The sequence below is a fragment of the Jaculus jaculus genome, chromosome 9 (genome assembly GCF_020740685.1).
Source record: "Jaculus jaculus isolate mJacJac1 chromosome 9, mJacJac1.mat.Y.cur, whole genome shotgun sequence".
Classification (NCBI taxonomy): Eukaryota; Metazoa; Chordata; class Mammalia; order Rodentia; family Dipodidae; genus Jaculus; species Jaculus jaculus.
In genome coordinates, this window is record NC_059110.1 from 62495152 (window position 1) to 62520118 (window position 24967).

At 39.2% G+C, this 24967-nt stretch overlaps 1 protein-coding gene across 4 annotated transcripts; it reads left to right on the forward strand.

Moving 5' to 3' along the window:
• Positions 1-863: 863 nt before the first annotated feature.
• Positions 864-24544, forward strand: Api5 (apoptosis inhibitor 5). Of its 4 annotated transcripts, none has more exons than XM_004663331.3 (14): positions 864-1054; positions 6008-6169; positions 7840-7933; positions 8698-8763; positions 9514-9665; positions 10596-10802; positions 11281-11385; positions 12734-12823; positions 14652-14833; positions 15983-16076; positions 16490-16546; positions 16704-16780; positions 17375-17511; positions 22490-24544. In XM_004663331.3, the coding sequence occupies exons 1-14, from the start codon at positions 986-988 to the stop codon at positions 22570-22572; spliced, it is 1575 nt and encodes a 524-aa protein (XP_004663388.1). In that variant the 5' UTR covers positions 864-985; the 3' UTR covers positions 22573-24544. The 4 variants fall into 4 exon arrangements, with proteins under 4 accessions (XP_004663388.1, XP_004663389.1, XP_045015253.1 ...); XM_004663332.3 differs by having other exon boundaries at positions 22495-22662; XM_045159318.1 differs by lacking the exon at positions 17375-17511 and having other exon boundaries at positions 22495-24544.
• Positions 24545-24967: the final 423 nt, after the last annotated feature.

Genomic DNA, 24967 nt, shown 5'->3' on the forward strand with positions numbered 1-24967 from the left:
GGCAGGGATTGTACCTGTGTGACTGAAGGGGGAGGGGCTGCTCACCTGGAAGCTGACTGACCTATGCACTGCCTCTGCAGTCTCCCACCAAGGTTTTGGGCTGAGGAATACAACCAGCGAGCGTGAGTCTAATCTAGTTGTCCCTACTCAAGAAGAGCCAGGGCACAGGCCCATCAGGGAGTGGGGACAGTGCCAAATAGGCTTGATCCCCAATTTGGGAGTGTGCAGGCCAATTTAAACCAGTGTGTCTGAATGGGGCGTGAGGATCACTCACCTGGAGGCTGAATGTCCTACTCAGGAGCCCTGCAGTCTCCACAAGGTTGGGGAGTGTGTCCAGCTGAGAGAGGGCGTAGTCTAGTTGTCTCTACACAAGAGTGTATTGGGATTTATATTTTTATTATTTATTGACTTTGATTTGTTTTTGTCCAGGCCTTACTGGGAATTTAATTCAGGCCTTCTGCATGTTATGCAAACATTCTTACCATTGAGGTATAGATCCAGCCCATTTTAGTGCCAAATGAACAGAAGTTCATAGAGTTTGTGAGTTCGCACAACTGATCTTCCAACTTCTTGTTCTGTATCTTCTCCTCTAAGGTCACTTTTATGGCAAATGTAAGCTCTTTAGGGGAGGGCAGAAAAGCAATTATCTTGGCAAATTTTACCGGCAGCCCAGACCACAATCTAGCCAGCTGCAATCTGAAAAAAACGGTGTGAGCTGATTTAACCGTTCTTGCTGCTTTTTGCACCTCCCAGCGCTAGAGGGCGTCGGAGCCCCGTCAGCGGCCTGGCTGCCGCTGCAGGTCGCTCCCGACGCGCTGGTCTTTGCGTCGACGTTGGGGGCTGGGCGCGCCGTGCGGTACGCGGTGACTGGTGGCGGCAGCTGGCGGCGCAGCAGTGCGGGCGGTGGGTTTGGACAAGTTGTGAGGCGGCAGTGGCGCGGGCAACGACTCGGGCAGCAGCAGCGGGCCCGGCCTAGAAGCTCACCATGCCGACGGTGGAGGAGCTTTACCGCAACTATGGCATCCTCGCCGATGCCACGGAGCAAGTGGGCCAGGTGAGTTTCCAGGCGGCCTGCAGGGCCCGGCGGCCTGTGCCCGCCGCCGCCGGGGCTCGGGGCGGACGGCCGCGTCGCCCCGAGCAGAGCGGACCCCTCCACGAGACGCAGCGCGGTCCTGGGCCTCGGCAGCCCGCCAGGCTCGCGTCAGCCCTTCGCCCTCCAGAGCCTGCATCTGAAGGCGGGCTCCTTCCCGCACAGCACTCGGGGCGAGGTGGAGCGAAAGTTTGGTGACGAGATCTTACACTCTGGTGGCAGAGCTGCGATTGGTTAGGAAGGGTGCCCCAGGGGACAAGCTTGCTCTCGAGAGCCGGAGGGCCGGGTCGGAACCGAACTCTCCATCTCGTGTTCTCGACGCCGGTTCGGAGCGCTTCCTCCCCCCGGCGCTGTCGGCGGCCCTTGGAGGTACATTCGTGGTCTTCGCCAGAAGAGTGATGCACGAATAAGGGAGATGGGCTTTGTCTTGTTTCCGTGAGAAATGTTGTGCAGTGAGGGGCGTGCGGTGGCGGCGGAGAGGGGATGTGAGGCTCACGGTCTGGCAAGGGCCCTGCTGTGTTTGCTCAGATTCCTAGCTGTCAGATTGTTCCTACAAGCCTGCATGTTTTGTGTGGGTACATTGAACCTGAGGCGTTGCGGTCATATAGGTGTACCTTACACGGGGCGGTGCAGGCCTTCCTGATTATTTTAGAGCCTTCGTGATCTCTCTGTTCACGTCCCAGAGTGGAAAGTGCAAAATCCAGAGTCTCACAGTATAGCATGGTGATAGAAGAATCCTTCCTGTTCCCTTTTCTTGGACGTGTGTGATCCAAGTAGTACCTTCCAAAGCTTGAGGGCTTGGGGGGAGGGGAGGTGGATATGTTGGCCCCTTCTTGTACCTTAACTTAGGATTGTGAATGTATCAGCTTCAAATTCCTAGTGATTTTTCATTCCGGATTATTTTCATTTTGGTAGGGGATTTCAGTTACCAGAAATGTAAATCTGTTCCGTTATAGGTGTGTAATTTGAATTTGTTATTCCTAGAAAGAATGATAGTTTTATTATTTAGTTGGAGAAGAGTGTAGCAAATTGCTCTGCCGAGTTTGAATTTTGTTTCCTAGCAGCAAAAAGAGAGAATAGAATGGAAGCCAAAACAGTGATCTTTCAACTAGTTTGTAGATGGCATCTTCCTAACACATATGTAAGGAGTCTCTCAGGAAACACTTAGAAACTGTCTCAGTCCCCACATTCATTTTTGCTGAAGTAGGGGGAAAAAATTCACAACCACTTACTTAAGAGTTCTTAGGGTAGATGGAGGCTGAACTAGAATTTATATGTGTAAGGAGAATGTCATTTTTCTGAAATGTCTGGAACCACGCATTTCAATTTTTTTTTTTCAGATTTGGGATATTTTCATAGATTGAATAAGTTAAGAATCCTCAACCTAAAGCCCAAACTGTTACAAAGTGTGAAAGAGTTTGAGTGTCAACATGAATGACCCATACTATGAAAAATGAGAGCTGTCCAGAATTCTCTCTTATGTCGTCTTAAATTATAAAAACCAGATTGAGGGATGAAGTGATGGCTCAGTAGATTAAGGCACTTGCTTGCAAAGCCTGATGGCATGGGTCGATTCCCAGTACCCCTTTAAAGTAGATGCACAAAGTAGTGCATGCATCTGGAGTTGATTTGCAGTGGCTAGAGGCCCTAGCACACACATTGATTCTTACTATTCCTCCCTCTCTTTCCCTCCCCTCTCTCATAAGTAAATAAGAATAGTAAAAGATTAATTAATAAATAAAATAAAACCAGACTGAATTGAAAGTTCTCCCCAAGAGATCAAAATGTTTTCCTCAAGGCAAGACAAAATGCTGCTATTTAGGAAGAATGCTTAAGTGACAGAAGTTTGAAAAATGGAAGATGGGCATTTTTTTTTTTTTTTGAGGTGGGGTTTCACTAGCCCAGGCTAACCTAGAATCTCAGGGTGGCTTCGAATTCACAAGAATCCTACCTCTGCCTCCCTCGTGCTGGGATTAAAGGTGTGCATCACCACCAACTGCTTTCTTTCTGGACTTTAATCAGAACCAGGAGTTTTCATTTAATGAACACCTGCTATGTACTAAGCATTGCGGGGACTTGAAACTTAGCATGATGACCTGTAGGTGCTGGGTGAGGATCTTCATATCACTGTAATGGCAACCGTAGAGCAACAATTTAAGACACAAAGATCTCTCTCTATATAAGCAAATACAGTGCTTTCTCCAGCACATGAATTCTAGAATTGAAGTTGGACAAACTAGTGCCTGCAAATTCTGCTCTTGTGTAATTCTTCCCTTTTAGAAAAGATGCCTAGCACTACTTAGCAAAAAAGATATTCTGTCTTTGGGTATTGTTCTTGTTTTAACATTCATGCAGGAATGTAGGGATGTAGGAACAATTTGGCAAAGGCAAGAGCTAAGTTAATGGAGAAAATACCATTAAATATTTTAAGGAGAAAACATCTTGGTTGTAGTAAAGCCTGATTACTGTGTTAACTTACAATATAAACAATCAGACTTAAGTTTTCTGACATACAACTATGTGGATACTTATGAGAAACTAAATTTAAGTTTGGCAGTCTTGAGCTGCCTTTGTGTGTGTATGTGTATACTCCACACACACACAGGTGCTGAGGGCAGAGGAAGATGTTGGTTGATGTTGGATGTGCTCTCTCTGGCTCTTCTGGTTTGAAAGATGTAACTTCCCAAGGGCCCTACTGTGTGGTGCTATGGCCTTGATGCCTTTGTGAAGCATTTGCTTAGGCCTTAATCCTTTTACTCTTGTGTGTCTGTGTGTGTGTTTGTTGCTTTGTTTTTTCGTTGTTCTCCAAGGCCCAAACTGATCTGGAACTCAATCTGTAGCTCCAGGCTGGCCTCAGACTCACAGGGATTCTCTTACCTCAGCTTCCCTTGTCCTGAGATTAAAAGTATATGCCATCACATCTGGCTTAAATTTTATTTTTGAAGATTCTGGGTCTGAGAAGCTATACCCTCTTGTTAAATAAAACCCAGAACATGAATGTGAAAGACTCTCTCCTAGGTCAAGAACTTGACTTTAAGCCAGGCGTGGTAGTGCACGCCTTTAATCCCAGCACTCGGGAGGCAGAGGTAGGTGGATCTCTGTGAGTTCAAGGCCACCCTGAGACTGCATAGTGAGTTCCAGGTCAGCCTGGGTTAAAGTGAAACCCTACCTCGGGAAAAAAAAAAAAAAAAAAGAACTTGACTTTAGAGCAAGTAGAACTTACTGGATCTTGCTGGATCTTGGGTCTGCTACTCACTGTGAGGCATGTAGGCAGCAAATCACTAAGTCCCTGGTAGACTTGCTGTAAATGTTTCTAAGGATTCCTTTTTTTATTCCAAATTTCTTTTCTTAGCATGAGGAAGATTTATTACAAATAGATGTGTCTCATTTAATTTCAGACTAGGTAAGGTTCTGGCCAAGTGACTTTAAACTTTGAGTTAAATGAAATTAGATTTGTGATACTTTGCTAAAAGGACGTGAGAACTGTGATTTAACTTTATGAAGCTTGTCTAGAACTCAGATGGTAAGAATGTATAGTGAAAAGTCAGCCATGATCTTTTGAATCTTTGCACTAAAAAAGATGTTATTCATTTTCAACTAAAAACTTCAGGCTGGAGCCAGTTGTGGTGGTGCATGCCTTTAATCCCAGCACTTGGGAGGCAGAGGTAGGAGGATAGATGGCTGTGAATTTGAGGCTACCATGACAGTACATAGTGAATTCCAGGTCAGCCTGGGCTAGAGTTAGACGCTACCTCCAAAACCAAAACCAAAACCAAAAGCAAAACAAAACAAAACAAAAATAACATTCTGGCTGGATGTGGCTTTAATCCCAGCACTCAGGAGCAGAGGTAGGAGGATAGATGGCTGAGTTTGAGGCCAGCCTGAAACTATAGCAGGTGCAGGTGCAGGTGTTCCAGGTCAGCCTGGGCTTGAGTGAAACCCTATCTCAAAAACAAAAAACAAAAAAAGGATAAAAAGAAAGACACCCAGTGAGTGCTGTCATATCTGCATTTTAGGAAGACATTACCCCTGTTTATTACAATTTCTGTTACTTAGAAGTTAGTCTTTTGTTTAGTGTAGTGGTAACTTTTCATTCTACTTTATTTTTTCCACTCATCTTAGTATTGTCAATGAAAAAAAAAATTTTTAAATTATAATTGAGTAATTTGTTGGATGTTTATTAGTCTTCTCTAAGTGCATGATGTGAAGTGCACATGTGTAACACATTTACAGCATTGCTATAAAGATCACAATCTTAAAGGTTTTGTACATGCTACAAGTTTTATTCATGTGCGTAAACAGAAAATGTTTGTCTGGCATACTTTGTGTTTATGCTATCAATTGCCAGCTTGACCAGTGTTGTTTTAATAAAATTATGTTTGGAAACAACTAGATATGAAAGAATGGGCTTTTAGCTGTATCAGTATTTGAGAGACAGCACTTAAAGTGGTTTGCTTTTAAAGGAAACAAGTGAGCATTTACTGTGTTATTCTCATATGTAAAATTAGAATCTGCCCTAATCCAAAATTGGCTGGCTATGTAGAATAAATTGTTACAGTTTTCATATCCTAAAATATACATCAAAATATACTGTGGTTCCTAGAATTGCTTAATTTCAGAAATATATTCCTCCACTTTTCTCAACATGCTAATTTGAAGCAGGTATATGGGGAGGGGAAGAGAAAGGAATGAGACATGGCTTTGCTATGTTACCCAGGCTGCCATGTAACTTACAAGACTCCTCTCTCAGTTTCCCAAATGCTGGCATTACATGTGTGTACCATTATGCCTGGCTATGGGTATTTTATTTATTTATTTGAGGTAGGACCTCATTCTAGTGAACTTGGGCACAATTTGTTAAATTCTTCCAATTAACATCTCATCCTTCAAAATTGTGTTTCTCTTTTTTTCTTTCAGCATAAAGATGCTTATCAGGTGATACTGGATGGTGTGAAAGGTGGTACCAAGGAAAAACGATTAGCAGCTCAGTTTATTCCGAAATTCTTTAAACATTTTCCAGAATTGGCTGACTCTGCTATCAACGCACAGTTAGACCTCTGTGAGGATGAAGACGTATCAGTAAGTTTATGATTGGTGCTTTTTGGCAAGCTTTCAGAATTTTGTGTGTGGGTAATATAACCAAAGTAGTAATCATATCAGTGCACAGTAAAATATCACAGTGTGGTCACATTACACCATATCCAAGGTTAAATCTACATTTGAGAAAATGTATTACTTAACCACCTTCTGTGAAAAAGTTATGGAGTCCAAGTGCTTTGTTTTGCTTTTCCATTTTCCACTGTCAAATGGTTCATGGGGGCTGGAGAGATGGCTTAACCATTAAGGCATTTGCCTGCAAAGCCATAGGACCTCGTTTGATTTCCTGGGACCCACGTAAGCCAGATGCACAAGGTGGCGCATGCATCTTTAGTTTGTTTGCAGTGGCTGGGGCCCTGGCAAGCCCATTCTCTCTCTCTCTCTCTCTCTCTCTCTCCTTCTCCCCCTTCTTTCCCCCTTCCCTCTCCCTCTCCCTCACTCACTCAAATGAATAAATAAAATTTAAAAAAAAGGATCATGGCTCATATCTGTCAGTGATTGCTACTTATGAAATGAGACTTAGTTAATGTGTCTTACACCCATTTGTTTTAAGTGGCAGAAAAATAATTGTCTTCTCTAGTAGTGGTAACTGAATACCAGATTAAGGATAGAGCATGTTTCCTTGGAACAGACTTAACCGTTACCATTTATGGCTGCTAATGAAGGCTTTTAATTTTTTTTAGCTGTTAGTTCCTGACTGTTCATATGAAATCAGTGAATTACTAACATTTCATACAGAATTTTCTAGATATAAATTTTATAAATTTTTCAGGGTTAGTATGTGTGGGGTGTGTGTATATAGTATATGTATGTGGGGAGATGGCTTAGCAGTTAAGTCGTTCACCTGCGAAGCCTAAGGACCCAGATTTGAGTCTTTAGTACTCACATAAGCCAAGTGCACAAGGTGTTAGGCACATGCATCTGGAATTAACTAAAATCTAGTAAGTTCAGACCAATATTTGAAATTCATTCAAAGTTAAATAATCAATACTGAAAATTCTAAAATAAATAGTTCCTAGTTATGTCATGAAAGCCATTCTAAAGGAACACTGTATTATGTGTTTATAGGTATAATGGACCAGCATTTGTATTCTCAGTCTGTCTACTCATGTTGTGTTTAACACCTTTCCAGTACAATTCTTATATTTATTCTTTAAAATTTAAACATTAAATTGGAACAAAGTGAGCCACATTAAGTAGCACAAATACATAGTCCTAGCTACTAAGGCAGCTGAAGCAGGAGGATCTCTTAAACCCTGACATTCATGGCCAGCCTAGACAACATAGTGATATCATGTCTCAAAAATAAAATAGCATGAAGCAAATTATTGTTTTATTATTATTATTATTATTATTAGTTTGAGGTAGGTTCTCACTTTAGTTCAGGCTGACCTGGAACTCACTATGTAGACTCAGAGTGGCCTCAAACTCATGGCGATCCTCCTACCTCTGCCTCCCAAATGCTGGGATTTAGGATATGCACCACCATGCTTGGCCAAATTATTTTTATATTACTAAACACGTTTTTATAATTCATGTGTTCCTAATTATAGTCTCTTCCTGGTTTTAGTTTTCTTTACAAGTGAATACTGGTCGTTTAAATTTTAATGGTTATAGTATTTTGCTTAATTTTTGTTTTAAATCATGCCCAGATACGACGCCAGGCAATTAAAGAACTGCCTCAGTTTGCCACTGGAGAAAATCTTCCCCGAGTAGCAGATATACTAACCCAACTTTTGCAGACAGGTAAGGAATTTTATTAGTAGCTTCTCTTTACATGTGAAGCACTGTGCTTTGGACCTGCCTTCCACAGAGGTTCCTTCATTTAGTAGCTTAAAGTTTTATCACTTCTGAGTCTGTAAGTTTTGCTGATTTTCTTTTTGTTTTTGGGTTTTCAAGGTAAAGTCTCAGTCTAGCCCAGGCTGACCACAAACTCACAACCCTCCTCCTACCTCTGCCTCCTGAGTTCTGAGATTAAAGGTGTGTGCCACCACACTAGGCTGCTGATGTATTTTTAATTCTTATAAAGGCATAATGAATAGATTCTCAGAAATTACAATAAGTCATCATTTTACCTCAATTTCCTATGGTTTGGTAATTGTACCATTATAGCATCAAAGTTACCATGCACTGGTTCAAGTTCCCTGGTTGTTTTTTGTTTGTTTGCTTGTTTGTTTATATATACTTATTAGAGAGAGAATAGCACCAGAGCTTCTTGCCACTGCAAAGAAACTCCAGATGCATGCACCACTTTGTGTATCTGGCTTTATGTGGGTACTGGGGGATCAAACCTAGTCTGTCAGACTTTGCAAGTGTCTTAACCACTGAGCCATCTCTCCAACTCCAGTATTCTTAGAAAGACATGTGTCTTTTGTTTCTAAAGTGAATTCCTTAGGTAAGCTTTCCTGTTACTGTAAACTGTGCAAGACTATGTTGAGTGTTAAATTTGAAAATGAAGCAGACTGTGTTTTAAATTTAAATCTTCATTGTGCTCCTTTTCCTCTATCCAGATGACTCTGCAGAATTTAACTTAGTGAACAACGCCCTATTAAGTATATTTAAGATGGATGCAAAAGGTAAAGCCAGTTCTTATTCTGAATGGTGCTTGATGTCTTAGAAAATCAAGAAGCTTGGCCTTATTCATGCAGAAGAAACTGTGATTAATTCCAGAACTATGTTTCATAAAATAGCTATTCTGAAAAAAAGTCTCTCTAACTCAAGAAGCTTGTGACTTCCAAAGAAGCAAAAACAGTTTAAACGTTTCTCTTGGAAATCTGTTACAAAACCTTCTTTTGCAACTTTAAAGAAATTCTTTTAATATACCTGGGTTTTTTTAAAATTTTTTTTTTGTCCATTTTTTATTTATTTATTATTTGAGAGCGACAGACACAGAGAGAAAGACAGATAGAGGGGGGGAGAGAGAATGGGCGCGCCAGGGCTCCCAGCCTCTGCAAATGAACTCCAGATGCGTGCGCCCCCTTGTGCATCTGGCTAACGTGGGACCTGGGGAACCGAGCCTCGAACCGGGGTCCTTAGGCTTCACAGGCAAGCGCTTAACCGCTAAGCCATCTCTCCAGCCCTATACCTGGGTTTTATTATTAATGAAGAGAAATTATTAAAGTCAGCACAAGCTGACTTTTTCCAGAATAAAGCCATGTGATGATCACTTTCAGGGTTAGGACTATAAAAATTTCAAACTATCTTTAACCAGTGTTGATGGTGTTCAGGATATTTGTTAACTTCTTTGAAAAGTTGTTCAGTAAAGTGATTTGAAACACTTCATACTAGGCATTTTACTTGCTACAAGCAACTCTGTTGTTTTGCAGGAACTTTAGGTGGCTTATTTAGTCAAATACTTCAAGGAGAGGACATTGTTAGAGAACGTGCAATTAAATTCCTTTCTACAAAACTTAAGACTTTACCAGATGAAGTCTTAATAAAAGAAGTAGAAGAACTTATATTAACTGAATCCAAAAAGGTATGTTTCAGTCATCATTTAGAGAACTTCTCTAACGGTAGATTATTGAAATAAGAATGTTAATCAGTTATATGTGGCTTCTATATAAGATAATAAATTCCATTGGAACCACCATAAAATGTCAGGATTATTCTTGCATTGTATCTAGCACTTCGTAGCAGTGAGTCATTGAGTTGATTTAAAAGTACGTAATCATATTTCAAGCTTTGCCGCTGTTCTCAAAATACATGTATCTACAAATCATCTTTAGGAACATTTTCCTAATTCTTACTCCATACACTTCATTTGTTCTGAAAGTGTTGTGGATCATTTCAAGATAAAATATTGCTTCATTGGAATAATTCATTTTTCATCACTTTTAGGGGTATAAAACCATGCTTATTTGTTCTTCCAGCATCTAGTATAGTTGCAAAGGCCAGGATTGGTGTTTTGCAAACTGTTTTGGGGTGAGAAGTCCACAGAGCCTTTGATCCTCCCAGCCAGGCACCCCTGGCAAACTAAAGGTTGATTCCATCAAAGTTTACTTTGGCAAACCAATGAGTCTATTGGGGTTTCTGACATTTTATGGTTTTCCGAGGTAGGGTCTCACTGTAGCTCATGTTGACCTGTAATTCACTATGTAGTCTCAGGGTAGCCTCGAACTCATGGCAGTCCTCCTACCTCTGCCTCCCGAGTGCTGGGATTAAAGGTGTGCACTACCATGCCCGGCTTGATGTGAAATTTAATTCCTTGTGTAGACTATATTCCTATTTATATTCTGTGTTTTGCACATGACAAATTGTAAAATTTTCTTAAGAGCCAAGTTTTGTCCCTTTGGAGAATGCATTGAAAGTATAAATATGTAACTGAAGTAAATTTGTGACTCTTTCAATATTGATCTGTCCCACTCAAGTGATGAAAACACTGTTATTCTGCATCATATCCTTGCAGGTCCTAGAGGATGTGACTGGTGAAGAATTTGTTCTGTTCATGAAGATATTGTCTGGATTAAAAAGCTTACAAACAGTGAGTGGAAGACAGCAGCTGGTAGAGCTAGTGGCGGAACAGGCTGACCTAGAACAGACCTTCAACCCCTCGGATCCTGACTGTGTTGACAGACTCTTACAGTGCACACGGCAGGCTGTGCCCCTTTTTTCTGTAAGCTCTTTGTTTTACGTAGCTGGCATTTTGAACACTATTAACTACATTTCCATGGATATGCAATATTCTTTATTCTGTGGGGTATAGTTTGCTTACTGCTATGAAAACTTTTCTTTCTATCTCTGCCTTTGTGTTTACCCTGGCATGAATCTTTTGAGATATATGTATACCTTAGTTTGAAAGACATTAAGAGAATCAGTCTTTTTGAGAAGTATGTGATTTAAAAATCCAGCACTAAAATGCTCCACCAAACTTAATTTGAAAAAATCAAGGAAGCTTTCAAAGGTGTGACTTGGCAAGAAAATACCCACTGTGTCCACAGCAGTGATATGTGGAGTACACTGGTGTCTAGATTATACTTGTCCCAGTATGTGATGCTGTGGTGTTTAATTAACACTTCTGAACAAAATTTTGCTGTAATATTTGAGAAAATATTTTGTTTTTTGTGATAATTTATATTCTTTGGATTTTCCAGAAAAATGTCCATTCCACAAGATTTGTGACTTATTTCTGTGAGCAAGTTCTCCCTAATCTCAGTACCTTGACTACCCCAGTGGAGGGTCTTGATATACAGTTGGAGGTAAGAGGAAATTCTTACTTTCATCACTGAAAAGGCATTCCCATATTTTAGCAAAAATGTGAATTGCCAACTTAGAACTGATTTTTATGATGGTGATTTAAATGTCTGGTAATGGGTAGCCAGTAATCTTCTAGGCCAGGATTAATTGTGTGGGAGTGATTTATGGATTCAATTATAGTTGCTGCAGTGAGGTGTAAATTCTGTGTTTAGAAAAAAAGCCTGTAAATTTCGTGTAGACATTCTATACCTTTGGTATTTAATCATAACAGTTTCCATCTCTATTCACGCTTACAGAACCAGACTTTTTGTCTTATTCTCCAATGTAAAGACTATTCTACCTCATATCTCAACTGTGTACATGCACATTTTTCACAATAACTGCAATATTTTACATGTATTTATGATTTCACTTTTTACATTTTTACATTTAATTTGAAACATATCTGTATCACAGAATCTCGTACTCAGCCTGATTCTGTAGATTGGATTTGAGTGAAATTTAGAAATGCAAGTGCCGGGCTGGAGAGATGGCTTAGCAGTTAAGTTCTTACCTGTGAAGCCTAAGGACCCCGGTTCAAGGCTCGACTCCCCAGGACCCACGTTAGCCAGATGCACAAGGGGGCGCAGGCATCTGGAGTTCTTATGTAGTGGCTGGAAGCCCTGGCACGCCTGTTTTCTCTCTCATACTCTTTCTCTCTCTGTCGCTCTCAAATAAATAAACAACAAAAAAATTAAAAAAAAAAAAAAAAAGAAATGCAAGTGCCATTTTCCCCAGAGGTCTCTGCTATACAGGTTAGTCTTAGTACACACTGACACAGTAGTTTGCTTCAAGTGTTCTGGACATTGTCTGGCATTGGGTATAGCAGGCATTAACATTCCAAATATTGCAATTACTAATATTTTCAGATAGTATCTAGAGTCTAACTTGAACAACAGTGAAGTCCACCTTAAATCTTAATAATTCCTTGCTATTGAGAATTCTAAGTGTCTCTTCAGTAATACAAGCTAAATTACTTAATGTATTTACTGTTTTGTATTGTTATTAGGTAACTACAGCAGAAAGGGTCATGTGTGTTGTGTTTTCATTGCTTCCCACAGATATATGAGGACTCCTGAGACATGGATGTGCTCTGATAGACACACTGACTTTGATAGGTCACAAATCTCTAATTCAGTAGTAAACTGTAGGGTTACATCTCTAAGGATTTCTTTTTTTTTTTTTTAGTTCAAATAGTAGGATTCTCTAAAAGTATAGTTGAAAATAAGCAAGTCTTAAATAGGAATTACTCTCATTTTATAGCCTGTACGCGTCTGGAAAATAGTATTCATTTAAATCTGTGTATTTTAGGTATTAAAATTATTGGCAGAGATGAGTTCATTTTGTGGAGACATGGAGAAGCTAGAAACAAATTTAAGAAAACTATTTGATAAATTGTTGGTAAGAAATTTCTTCTTTCCTATGGGCTGGTCAATATATAGCCTTAAAGACTGATTTAAAGACTGAGTATTGATTTCTAGATGATGAAGAACCAGTTTTTGAAAATTTCACTAAAGAATACTAATGAGCATTAGTGTAAGGAAAGTGTAGGAGAAAAGCAAGAACGAACACTGGACTTGGTCTCTATAGACAGTTTATTGAGAGGTAGAGTAAGGGGCAGCAGCCTTCTTGCAGGATGAAGGCTAAAGCACTGAGTCAGGCTGGGGTTCAAATTTATAAGGAGGTCCTAAGGCAAGCATATGGAATTAGTTGCAGGTCCAAGGGAAGTAGATAAGGCAGCGAAGTTACTTATTCAGAATAGGCTCTTTAGCAGAGTTGGCTAGGGAGGACTAGATGTCTCCCTTCTTTATGGCCTTCTCATCTTAAGGTTAGTTATTAACTCTTTAGTTCCCTCTATTTTTCAGGAAAGGCTGTTAGCCCTTCAGTTAGCTGTTCCAACCACATTTACCTAGTAAAAAAATCTGCTTGGGAGTCTAGAGAGAAGCTTCAGCAGTTAAGGGTGCTTTCTTGCAAAGGCTAACAACCTGAGTTTGATTTCCTAGTACCCATGTAATGGCAGATGCACAAAGTGGCACATGCATCTGGAGTTTGTTTTCAGTGGGAAGGGGCTGGCACGCCTATACTCATTCTCTCTTACTGTTTCTGTCTCAATAAATGAAACAATTAATAAAAATAATCTGTTTTTGGGCTGGAGAGATGGCTTAGTGGTTAAGCACTTGCCTGTGAAGCCTAAGGACCCTGGTTCGAGGCTCAATTCCCCAGGACCCACGTTAGTCAGATGCACAAGGGGGCGCACGCGTCTGGAGTTCGTTTGCAGTGGCTGGAGGCCCTGGCGTGCCCATTTTCTCTCTACCTATCTGCCTCTTTCTCTCTGTCTGTCTGTCACTCTCAAATACATAAATAAAAATTAAAAAAAAAATTTCTTTTAAAAAAAAATAATAATCTGTTTTAATCTTGACATTTCTTCTGTTCCTGTCACTTCACATAAATATCATACAAAATTTAGAGAGAGCTTTCTCTTATTCCAGAATCCAAATAATTTTATGTCCATGTTAAAGAAAGTAATGTTAACTTTTCTGATTGTGCTAAATAGTCTCAAAACTCAGGTTGACGTTGAAAAGGTCAATTTTTCAGGCTAGGTAGTTGGCTAAGGCCAAGTACTTTAGGAACCAGGAAAATAAAGTCAACATTTAGGCATTTAGCATAATACAATATCAGCTGCTCATTTAGTACTATATACCTATCCCAGTGTTATAATAGTGGCATTGAATGCCTTTGTCACTTTCAATGTAATGAGCATCAGTATATACTGTAGGGGTTTCAGAAAATATTTTACATTCATTCATTAAGAATATAAACTTAGCCGGGCGTGGTGGCACATGCCTTTAATCCCAGCAGAGGTAGGAAGATCGCCCTGAGACTCCATAGTGAATTCCAGGTCAGCCTGGGCCAGAGTGAGACCCTACCTCAAAAAACCAAAAAAAAAAAAAAAAGAATATAAATTCTACTGTCAGACCTGTATTGAATCTTAAATCTGAACTTTGATCCTCTCAACTTTCTGTTAGCCATTTTCATTTTTAGTAGTAGCAGCTATAACATGCTGCTAACATGTCAGAACATTGATCTGGAAGGGAAAAGGTTAAGTTTCTGGTTTGGGTAGTTTTTAATGCTGTTTTCAAAGCATGCCTCACAATTACATGGGTATCTCTTTTAATTAAGTGCATTTAGAGCATATTGCAGCAAACATCTGTATACTTTCATCTCTTAGGAGTACATGCCTCTCCCTCCAGAAGAAGCCGAAAATGGAGAGAATGCTGGCAATGAAGAACCTAAGCTGCAATTCAGTTATGTGGAATGCTTACTGTACAGTTTTCACCAGTTGGGCCGAAAACTTCCAGATTTCTTAACAGCCAAGCTGAACGCAGAAAAGCTCAAAGATTTCAAAATCAGGTGATAACATTATTGAGATGGTTTCATCCTGGTCAACAGTGATTGATCTTGAAATTCTTACCACACTGCCATATGCAGTAGGACAGAATGGAGGATCCAGAAAACAGATATATTTGTAAACATATGAGAGATGTGATATCATAAATCCATGGGGAAAATGAACTTTAAAACTAATTAGCTCCAAGCCAGGCGTGGTGGCACATGCCTTTAATCCCAGCACTCGGGAGGAAGAGGTAGGAGGATGACAGAGAGTTCAAGGTCACCCTGAAACTACATAATGAATTCCAGGTCAGCCTGAGCTAGAGTGAGACCCTACCTTGAAAAACAAAAACAAAAAACTAATTAGCTTGGCTCATTTTACTTGCAGTGTGTTCGTAGACAAGTTCCCTTAACCTCTTTAACACCTCAAATTTTCCTCATCTGGTAAATTTGAATGATAGTAGAAATGTGAGTACTCAATGAAAGTGAAGATAGTAGAATGTAATACAATGTTCAACATATGGTAGATAATAGCACTTAAAGCTGCAATTGCTGATAATACAATGTTACTAGAGAAACTGTTCTAGAGAAGTCTAGATAGGGTGGTTTTTTTTTTTTTTTCTTTCAGTTTTTCAAGGTAGGGTCTCACTCTGGCTCAGGCTGACCTGGAATTCACTATGTAGTCTCAGGGTGGCCTTGAACTCTTGGCAGTCCTCCTACCTGTGCCTCCCGAGTACTGGGATTAAAGGCGTGCACCACCACGCCAAGCTTAGATAGGTAATTTTTATAGAGACTGTATTGAATGGTTTTATTGGTAAATCTACCTCTTGTATATTTTGAAATATATGAGCTATGTCAATAAGAATGATTTGTTATTTGATCAATTATACACACATTTTGCATACGTCTGTAGTCTCTCTTGCTCAGGAGATTGAGGCAGGATGGTCACTTATGTGCAGGAGTTGAACGCCAGCCTAGGCAACATAGCAGAAATCCATCTCGACAGCAAATCCTTTATGAAACATTTGGTCAGAAACAAACTAGTTAATAAATTATTCTTCATTGATCATGTAATCATGTTCTGTACTTTGGATCATTTTCCTACAGTTAAAGATTGAGTTTAAGAAAATATTGAGGTCATGAATTACTAATTAAATACTTTCCCTTTAGGCTTCAGTATTTTGCACGGGGCCTTCAGGTTTATATCAGACAACTTCGTTTGGCTCTTCAGGGTAAAACTGGTGAAGCCTTAAAAACAGAGGAGGTAAGAATATTGTCACATGTCTCAGAAACTACTAATTCTATGTCAAACTATTTAGATTTGTGTTGGGACTTTATGTCTTCATCCCAGTTCTAGTGAAATAAGCTTGAATTTTCATTAAGTCTTCCATTAAATAACTGTTTTCTTTTAAAAATAACAATATATCTGTGTTTCTTATACATTCAAGTAATCTGTAGAGGACCTTGTTATTCCAGCTTATTGAGGAAACAGATAATTTGCTTTCTTTGCTACCGTTAGACTTGCATAGAGGCCAGAAATAGCAATGAGCATTATGTATAGATTTAAACAAAGGTATGATTCTGAGAGATAACTTTTATTATTCTTGCTCCATGCAGAACAGGATATGCACATAGAAATTATTAGCTTGTTAATTTGATCTCATATTCCTTTTACAGAATAAAATCAAAGTTGTTGCATTGAAAATAACAAACAATATCAATGTTTTAATCAAGGTAAGTCTTTCCTTCTTACCCAATCCTTGTAACTATCTAGAAAGTGCCCATGGATTGAATCCAGGACCTGACATAAAACTTCCTGCTTCATTCCCTCACTGCTAACTCCTTGCCTCCCACACATACATTAGAAATCCTGTCTGATTTCTCTCTACAGGATCTCTTCCACATTCCTCCTTCTTATAAGAGCACAGTAACACTGTCCTGGAAACCTGTACAGAAGGTTGAGATTGGGTAAGAAGTATGTGTAAAGGGTAATTGAGAGCTATCAAGCTGAATTCAGTTGTTACTTTACAAGAGATATACTGTTAATTAAATAGTTCCCAAGAAAATATATGACTATTAGAAGCACTACTTAAAATACCAAATCTAATTCCAGCATTTGTAATATAAGCTGGTAGAACACAACCCTGGAACACTCAGGTTTATATTCCTATAGCATTTCTAGACTTCTCTGAGTTATATAAAAATGAATCACTTGCCTATAAGCTTCTTAAGCTGCACATTTCAGGTTACTTTAAAGTCTCAGAAATGTGTTCTGAGTAGATCTGTGCAACCAGCCTCCAGTTTGTTGACACAGCACATTATTTCCTTTGTTCTAGAACAAACTTAGCAATGTATTGATAGTTTCTGGCATAATGAAGTACTTCATTTTATTTTTGTGTGTGTGTGTTGGGGGGGGTCGTGTAGGGTCTCTTCCTGCTTTAGGTAGATGGTTAGGGAATTGGACCTGGGCTGGCAGGCTTTGCAAACAAGCACCTTTAACTGATGAGCCATCTCCCCAGTCCCTACACTGCATCTTAGTTGATGTTCTTCCTACTGTTGTAGGCAAAAGAGAGCCAGTGAAGATACAACTTCACGTTCACCACCCAAGAAACCTCCAGCAGGACCAAAACGGGATGCCAGGCAGATATATAATCCTCCTAGTGGGAAGTACAGCAGCAACTTGGGCAACTTTAATTATGGTGAGCGTTTCCGTTTGGGTACAGGCACTGTAGAAGATTAGATAGAAGTTAGTACTTGCTTTTAATTATGAACTATATGTAGTGCCGTAGTTCTATCATGTGACTTTTCTAGGAACTAGAGCTTTTTTGGGAAATAATGTATCCCATTTGTCTCTTATGAGCTCAACAAATGAAACATGCAAAAAAGGAAAGATATGCTTGTTGTATTCAGAGGAGCCAGTAGAAACAAAGGAAGTTGGCATGAGCCATCCATTCCTATTTTCCTATTTCTAGCTGTAAGGAAAATGTGTGCATTTTCTGGCCGGAATGGAGATAGCTCCTGGCACAGGTGACATTGAGGTCTTTATTGTTTGTCCTCACATTTAAAAAACATTTTTTTTACTTAGTTTTATTTGAGAGTGATAGACAGAGAAACAGGCAGAGGGAAAGGGCGCGCCAGGACCTTGAGCCACTACAATCGAACTCCAGATGCATGCGCCACCTTGTGAATCTGGCTTACGTGGGTCCTGGGGAATCGAGCCTCGAACCGGGGTCCTCAGGCTTCACAGGCAAGCACTTAACTACTAAGCCATCTCTCCAGCCCGTGTCCTCACATTTTTTGTAAATGGTTCAAAGAGATGATATAGAAATAGAATCAGATAGTCAAGCATCATCTGACCAGGAAGGTGTTATATATTGCAGTCTCTCCCTTTGCCCCGATTAAAGTATTTGTCTAGCTTCAGTATATGAGACCCTATCTCAAAACAGTAACAATAGTAACAACCAAATCTGCTGTGGGTAGCTTTGTTTACCAATTACAATTAATTCTATGTGTTGGTTTTTGTTTGTTTATTTATTTTGTTTTGTTTTTTGAGGTTGGGTCTCTGGCCCAAGCTCACCTGGAATTAACTATGTAGTCTCAGGGTGGCCTCAAACTCACGGTGATCCTCCTACCTCTGCCTCCCGAGTGCTGGGATTAAAGGCACGTGCCACCACATCCAGCTTCTATAGTATTTTTTTAAATTATGTACATTCTAAACCATATTTTACTATACACGTTATAATTCTGTTTCCAAGGTAGATAATTGTGACATGAAGTAAATTCCTCCTATAATGGCTGACAGAGTAGAGAAAGCCAATTGTACACTGAGAAATGAATCCTTCACACAAAACTTTTGGGCACAATGTTAGGAAATATCACTGAGGTCTTTCACTTATCTGACAATATATAAATGTGTATCTCTTTGCTTCTTATCTGTAAAATTCATTATCTAGCTGATAAAAAGTAGAAAAGAAATGCAGAAAATACAGTGCTTTGGCTTACATGAATAAACTTAATGTGGGAGGAGGAACAGTTGTATTTGCAAAAATCTAGGTGGTACAGCTTTGGCTGTTTGAGTAGCCTTCATGGTAATTGAAGGCAAAGTAACATGCAGAACAAGCTAAGCTCATTCTTCTTGTGGAAAGTAGGAGCAGATTCTGCCAGCGTTCTACATTTAAGTGTTGAACATGATTGGGTCTGTGTATTCTCACAATAACAATATGAAGGTTTTTTACCTGTTCACTTGAAAATCTTTATCAGCATCCAGTGTGATGATTTTGATTTATTTATGTGTTATAAACATAGCATTGGTTTCTCACAGAGTAGTTCACATTAGCTCACTTGCCTGGTGCATTTCCAAGAAAACTATTTATAAACACATACTCATTGAGTTTCCTTTCTGCCCACAAGGCCTCCTAGTACAGAAGTTGTAAATACTGTACACTTTGCGATTTGTGCCCTTTACCTTTAATCTGTTCAGAATATGAGAATAATTCTTTTTTTAATTAAAAATTTTTTAATTTTATTTGAAAGAGAGAGAATGGGCATGCCAGGACCTCCAGCCACTACAAATGAACTCCAGATTTATGTGCCACCTTGTGCATCTGGCTTACGTGGGGTTTGGGGACTTGAACCTGGGTCCTTTGGTTATGAAGCCAACCACCTTAACTGCTAAGCCCTCTCTCCTACCAGAGAATAATTCTTGACATACAATTTTTTTACACATTTTTTTTCAATGAGAGAGAGAGACTTGGCATGCCAGGAACTCCAGTCACTGCAGTTGAACTCCAGATGCATGTGCCACCATGTGTGCATGTGCAACCTTGCATATGTGTCACCTTGTGTGTCTGGCTTATGTGGTATCTGGAGAGTCAAACATGAGTCCTTAAGCTTCACAGGCAGTGCCTTAACTGCTTAGCCATCCTTCCAGTCCTCTTAATGTAAAATTTTAACTGTGAGTAATAGTTTCATTCAAAAGTTAATGGTGGTGATGTAGTTCAGTGGCAGAGTATATGCTCATCAAAAAAAAGATTCCTTTGAGAATCTAAAAAAAAAGTTTTTCCTGCATTTACCTTTGGAACAAAGTAATAATTGAAAAAAGCGGGCTGGAGAGATGGCTTAGCGGTTAAGCGATTGCCTGTCAAGCCTAAGGACCCCGGTTCAAGGCTTGATTCTCCAGGACCCATATTAGCCAGATGCACAAGGGGGCGCATGTGTCTGGAGTTCCTTTGCAGTGGCTGGAAGCCCTGATGCATCCATTCCCTCTCTCTCTCTCTCTCCCCCTCTCTCTCTGCCTCTTTCTGTCTCCGAAACTCTCAAATAAATAAATAAAAATGTACCCAAAAAATTTTTAAAGAAAGAAAAAAGGTAGGTTTTAGTAGTTAGCTTATGCTAATAATTCTGTGCATTAGTTTCCTAAGTATGTTGATATTTAACAAGAGAGAAAGGGAAGGAAAGAAGAGATTTTTTTCAATTATTTTTATTTATTTAATTGAAAAAGAGAAGCAGATAGAGATTATGGGCATGCCAGAGCCTCCAGTCACTGCAAACAAATTACAGACATATGCACCACCTTGTGTATCAGGCTTAACATGGATACTGAAGAATTGAACCTGGATCCTTAGGCTTTGCAAGGAAGTGCCTTAACTGCTAAGCCATCTCTGTAGCTGGAATTTACTTATTATTTTCTTAGGTAGGGTCTCACTCTAACCTGAGTGGGGTGACCTGAAATTCACTATATAGTCTCAGGCTGGCCTCAAACTCACAGTGATCCTTCTACCCCTGCCTCAGTGGGCTGGGGTTACATTTAGTAGAGCCCTCCCTATCATGCCTAAAGCCCTGGGTTCAATCTCAACACAAGAAAGTGGTGGGGGAGAAAGGATGGGAAGGAAAAAAGAGAGCATGTTGGTACCTTTAATATATACAATAAAGACAATAATATATCTTTAAAAAATTTTATTTATTTGAGAGATACAGAGAGAGGTGGTGGTGGGGGCAGGGAGAATGGGCATGACAGGGCCTCCAGCCACTGCAAATGAATTCCAGATGCATGCATCTCCTTGTGCATCTGGCTTACTTAGGTCCAGGAAAATCGAACCTGAGTTCTTTGGCTTTGTAGTCAAACACCTTAACTGCTAAGCTATCTTTGCAGCCCAACAATAATATATTGTTTAAAAAGATTTTGTAATGATTATATGATAGGGTGGAAATGTGCAGAATACCTGTGCTAATGGGCCCAAGTATAAATGAGAAACATAGGGAGTTTGAGCCCACCAAAGGTTACTGTGTCCCCTGAAGTCACCTGCAGTCACTACGTCTGTCGGTGAGAGTCTTGTCCAGAGAAACCTCTTTCTCAAAACTGATCTTGATAATTTTAAGATATTTTACACTAAATTTTATTAATACTATATTAAGCAAAGAAATATTTATATTTTCATCAATTATTTTGAAACTAGGTACAGTTATAACACTGTTATAGCCTTGAATGTGTTATCTAGGATATTAAATGAAATTTCATTTCATAATGATTTGCATACCAGTCCACTAATAGAAATATGCCATTGCATAAAAGGTTACTTTGAGTCAAATTCTGCTGTTTTACATAGAAAAATGGTGACTAAACTGGGAAAAATATCTACTTAGTTTCCTACCTCAGAGTTGAATTACTTTTTTAAAAAAAAAATTGTTTATTTTTATTTTTATTTATTTATTTGAAAGTAACAGACAGAGAAAGAGGCAGATAGAGGGAGAGAGAGAATGGGTGCGCCAGGGCCTCCAGCCACTGCAAACAAACTCCAGATGCGTGTGCCTCCCCCCTCTTCCCCACCCCTGTGCATCTGGCTAATGTGGGTCCTGGGGAATTGAGCCTCGAACTGGGGTCCTTAACTGGGGTCCTTAGGCTTCACAGGCAAGCGCTTAACTGCTAAGCCATCTCTCCAGCCCTGAATTACTTTCTTTTTCTTAAAAAAAAAAAAGACAATAAACCATCACTCAGGTAAGTAATAATGGCAAAAAATGAATTGAAAAATTGACTTAAAACATATCAAGTCAGCCAGGTGTGTTGGCACACGTCTTTAATCCCAGCACTTTAGAGGCAGAGGTAGGAGGATCACTGTGAGTTCGAGGCCACCCTGAGATACATAGTGAATTCCAGGCCAGCCTGGAGTAGAGTGAGACCCTACCTTGAAAAAAAAGTCACTGGATTATGGACCAAAAAGTAATAAATAAGGAAATAGTTACCTTTTATTGGTGCTAACAAGATTGTTACAGTGAGTTTGAAAGTTCAGCAAGATTTATCTCATTTGTATACAATGAAAAGTCTAGTCTTCCTCTTAACTCATTCTTTTAGTATGCTCTTCACCGGAAAGACTCTTGAGAATAATTTTTTGTGTATATAAAAGTGACTGAGTAATAGGTCAGAGACTTTAGTGTGATCATAACAAAAGAAATGGGCTGTATGCTGCATATGAAAGGTGTTAAAGCACTCAGATACCCTCACATAAATGCAGACACAAATACTGAGATATTTCGTTGCTTTATCATCTGCATGAGCTTCCAAAGTGCTGTCAAAAATTATACAAACACACATTATGAGTTACTAATTGATATTAAAAATATATTTTGCTGAAAAAAAAATCACGGTAGAAAGTCTCTAAACCATTGTTCGCTTTTTCGTAGAGCAGAGAGGAGCCTTCAGGGGAAGTAGAGGTGGTCGAGGTTGGGGAACACGAGGCAACCGTAGTCGAGGAAGACTCTACTAAGTCATCACACAGTCTTCAGCATTGTCATGTGCATAATATACTTAAATTCTACTACTCATTGGATTGCCGGGGATGTCCCTTAAAAAGGACTGCTGCATTCAGCTGAAAACTTAATGTTCTTTATACCTTTATATGTATGATCTACTTTTGTAACAGACCATGGTTGTGTCCAAGGTAAAACCACAACAATATTTTTGGATGCTTTGTCTGCAACCTTGACTTCTTTTGCAATATCCTCATTATTCAGGCTTTATCTTGTGAATCTTTTAAACATCTTGATAATTTGTTATTGAAAGCTGTTCAAATCTAAAAATGTAATGAAGTTCAGTCTATTTATGTTATCTGGTAAAGACCACCAATTTTGAAAGGTAACTAAGTTTTATTTTCCCACTCTTTTTTTGCCCAGTGTATGGAGAAAAGCAATGGTTTTGACATTTTATTTTCAAGAAAACCGCTAGGCAGTGCTGCAGCATTCCCATGTATCATATAGAACTGAATACCAGCTTCCTTAAAAATGTACATGTGATAGTGGTACACTTGGGAAGAAGTGAGCCACTGTTCGGCTTCCTTCACTTTTCTCCATATATTGGGGTACATCTGTTGAACATAGGATCTTAGTTGACTAGGAGTGCATATGTATAATATACATACAAATGTAAACATATGTTGTGTGTGTTCATATATATACATACACACATATGCACATGCTTTTCAGCGTGCATACACAACAAATCGGTTATTTTAAATTCTAGGAGTCAATAGTTTTTGATGTGATGATTATCCTTTTTGAGGCTGAATCCATTACTGACTTGGTATTTGGGTTTTTACTCCCAGTAAAGCGGAATCAGGTCATTTGCATTTACATGATTATTGTTACTTAAAACTAAAAATAAAAGCTGCATTTTCAGAGACAGATTTGAAGACCCTTGTTGCAGTGCCATTCCATCTGATGTACAGGCTTCTACAGGATGAAACAGTATCATTTAAAATCTGGAGATTTAATACCAGGGCTCCCCAGGAAAGTGACTTCACAATATAGTACCAAAAAAAGGAAGGCTTTCTGTTTGCTTCTGCCACTTTCAACATTTTAACTTCTCAGGTTATTAATCAGATTATTGCATAAGTTAGCTGATAGAGTCTTTAGGTTAAAACAACAGATGGGAGGTTTGTGGAGTGTCTAATGTTCTGGGCATTTTTAGTAGCATAGAACCTTTGCTCTGCACTTGAATGTTTCATATATTTTTGTTCCACAGTTAATCTTCCCTTCCCCACGTTTGCAAATCAAATGCCCAATGACATATCTAGTAGGGTTTTTTTTTTTTTTTTTTTTGAGGAATAGGTTGTAATTCCAACACAGGTGTCTTCATTAACATTACTTCTACACTGGGAAAAAAGCAAAACCCCTTTGATGGAATGATTGCACATGTGTATGGGGAAAATCTTCCTGAAAGACTAGAATGATACAAGTGAACACAAGAGGTTGTTCAGCTTGACTACGTGGCAATAATCTCTTAAACATACTATAAGACTGAGCTGAACTTAGGCTCCCTTGGAATCTCAAAAGATGTAGGAATATTTGAAATCTGGCCACCTAGTCTGGACCTCAGAGATAGGTCAGCCAGTGGTCTAAAGCCACTGCACATACAGAAACTGTAATTGGACTACAGCTATATAAATTATGGGCATCAAGTAAAAATTTACCTCTTTCTCTTTTGTAAAGCATATTTGTAAACTCAGAGCTGAGCAGGAGTGACCTGATCTCACATATGGACACTTAAGTTGATGTGGTCTTCTCCTCCCTCATTGTTTCCCTTTCCTAAGGTAATAGTACACAACTTAGAGTTCTTTATGCTTCATAAACTTTAATGGAATTCATGCCATGGTTTTTTTTTTTCTTCTGTGAGACACCTGTTTACCACCTTGTTTAAATGTAAATGTTCCCTAAGCTTTTGAAATAAATTTCCTTTTGTAATTTTGTTTGTGTCTTCATGTGTTATGGATATAGCTTCAGATGCTTGGATACTACATGGCAATCAGTGTGCCAGACCTTGAAAACATAAAGATGGATAAAACAGTGCTTGGCCTTTAAGGAGATCAGTCTTGTTACAATCTTACAAATTATGTTTTGGTTATATTTTTGAATCAATAAAATACTTAGGGGGGGGTTGTCAGATTTTCATGAAATACATAAAGCAAGTTGGAACTTAACCAATTCAATACTAGCCTTCACTAAAGTCTTCCTCATGTAGCTCCAAAGAGATTTAGGAATGTTTAAAACCCCAAGGTTTAAGTAGATCAGGGCAACATAACCAAATTCCTAGTCCTGTTATTTTGAAATACCACATGCTAAGAACTGGCAAATTTGTATCTGTTAATTCTTACCCAGGGTTTCATG

What these genes read in the sequence shown, in the direction of transcription:
- Api5 (XM_004663331.3), top strand. Translation starts at nt 986, where the DNA reads ATGCCGACGGTGGAGGAGCTTTACCGCAACTATGGCATCCTCGCCGAT. An exon ending in GTGAGGATGAAGACGTATCA is followed by an intron (nt 6,170 to 7,839) that starts GTAAGTTTATGA and finishes AATCATGCCCAG; the next exon opens with ATACGACGCCAGGCAATTAA. An exon ending in ATATCAATGTTTTAATCAAG is followed by an intron (nt 16,547 to 16,703) that starts GTAAGTCTTTCC and finishes TTCTCTCTACAG; the next exon opens with GATCTCTTCCACATTCCTCC.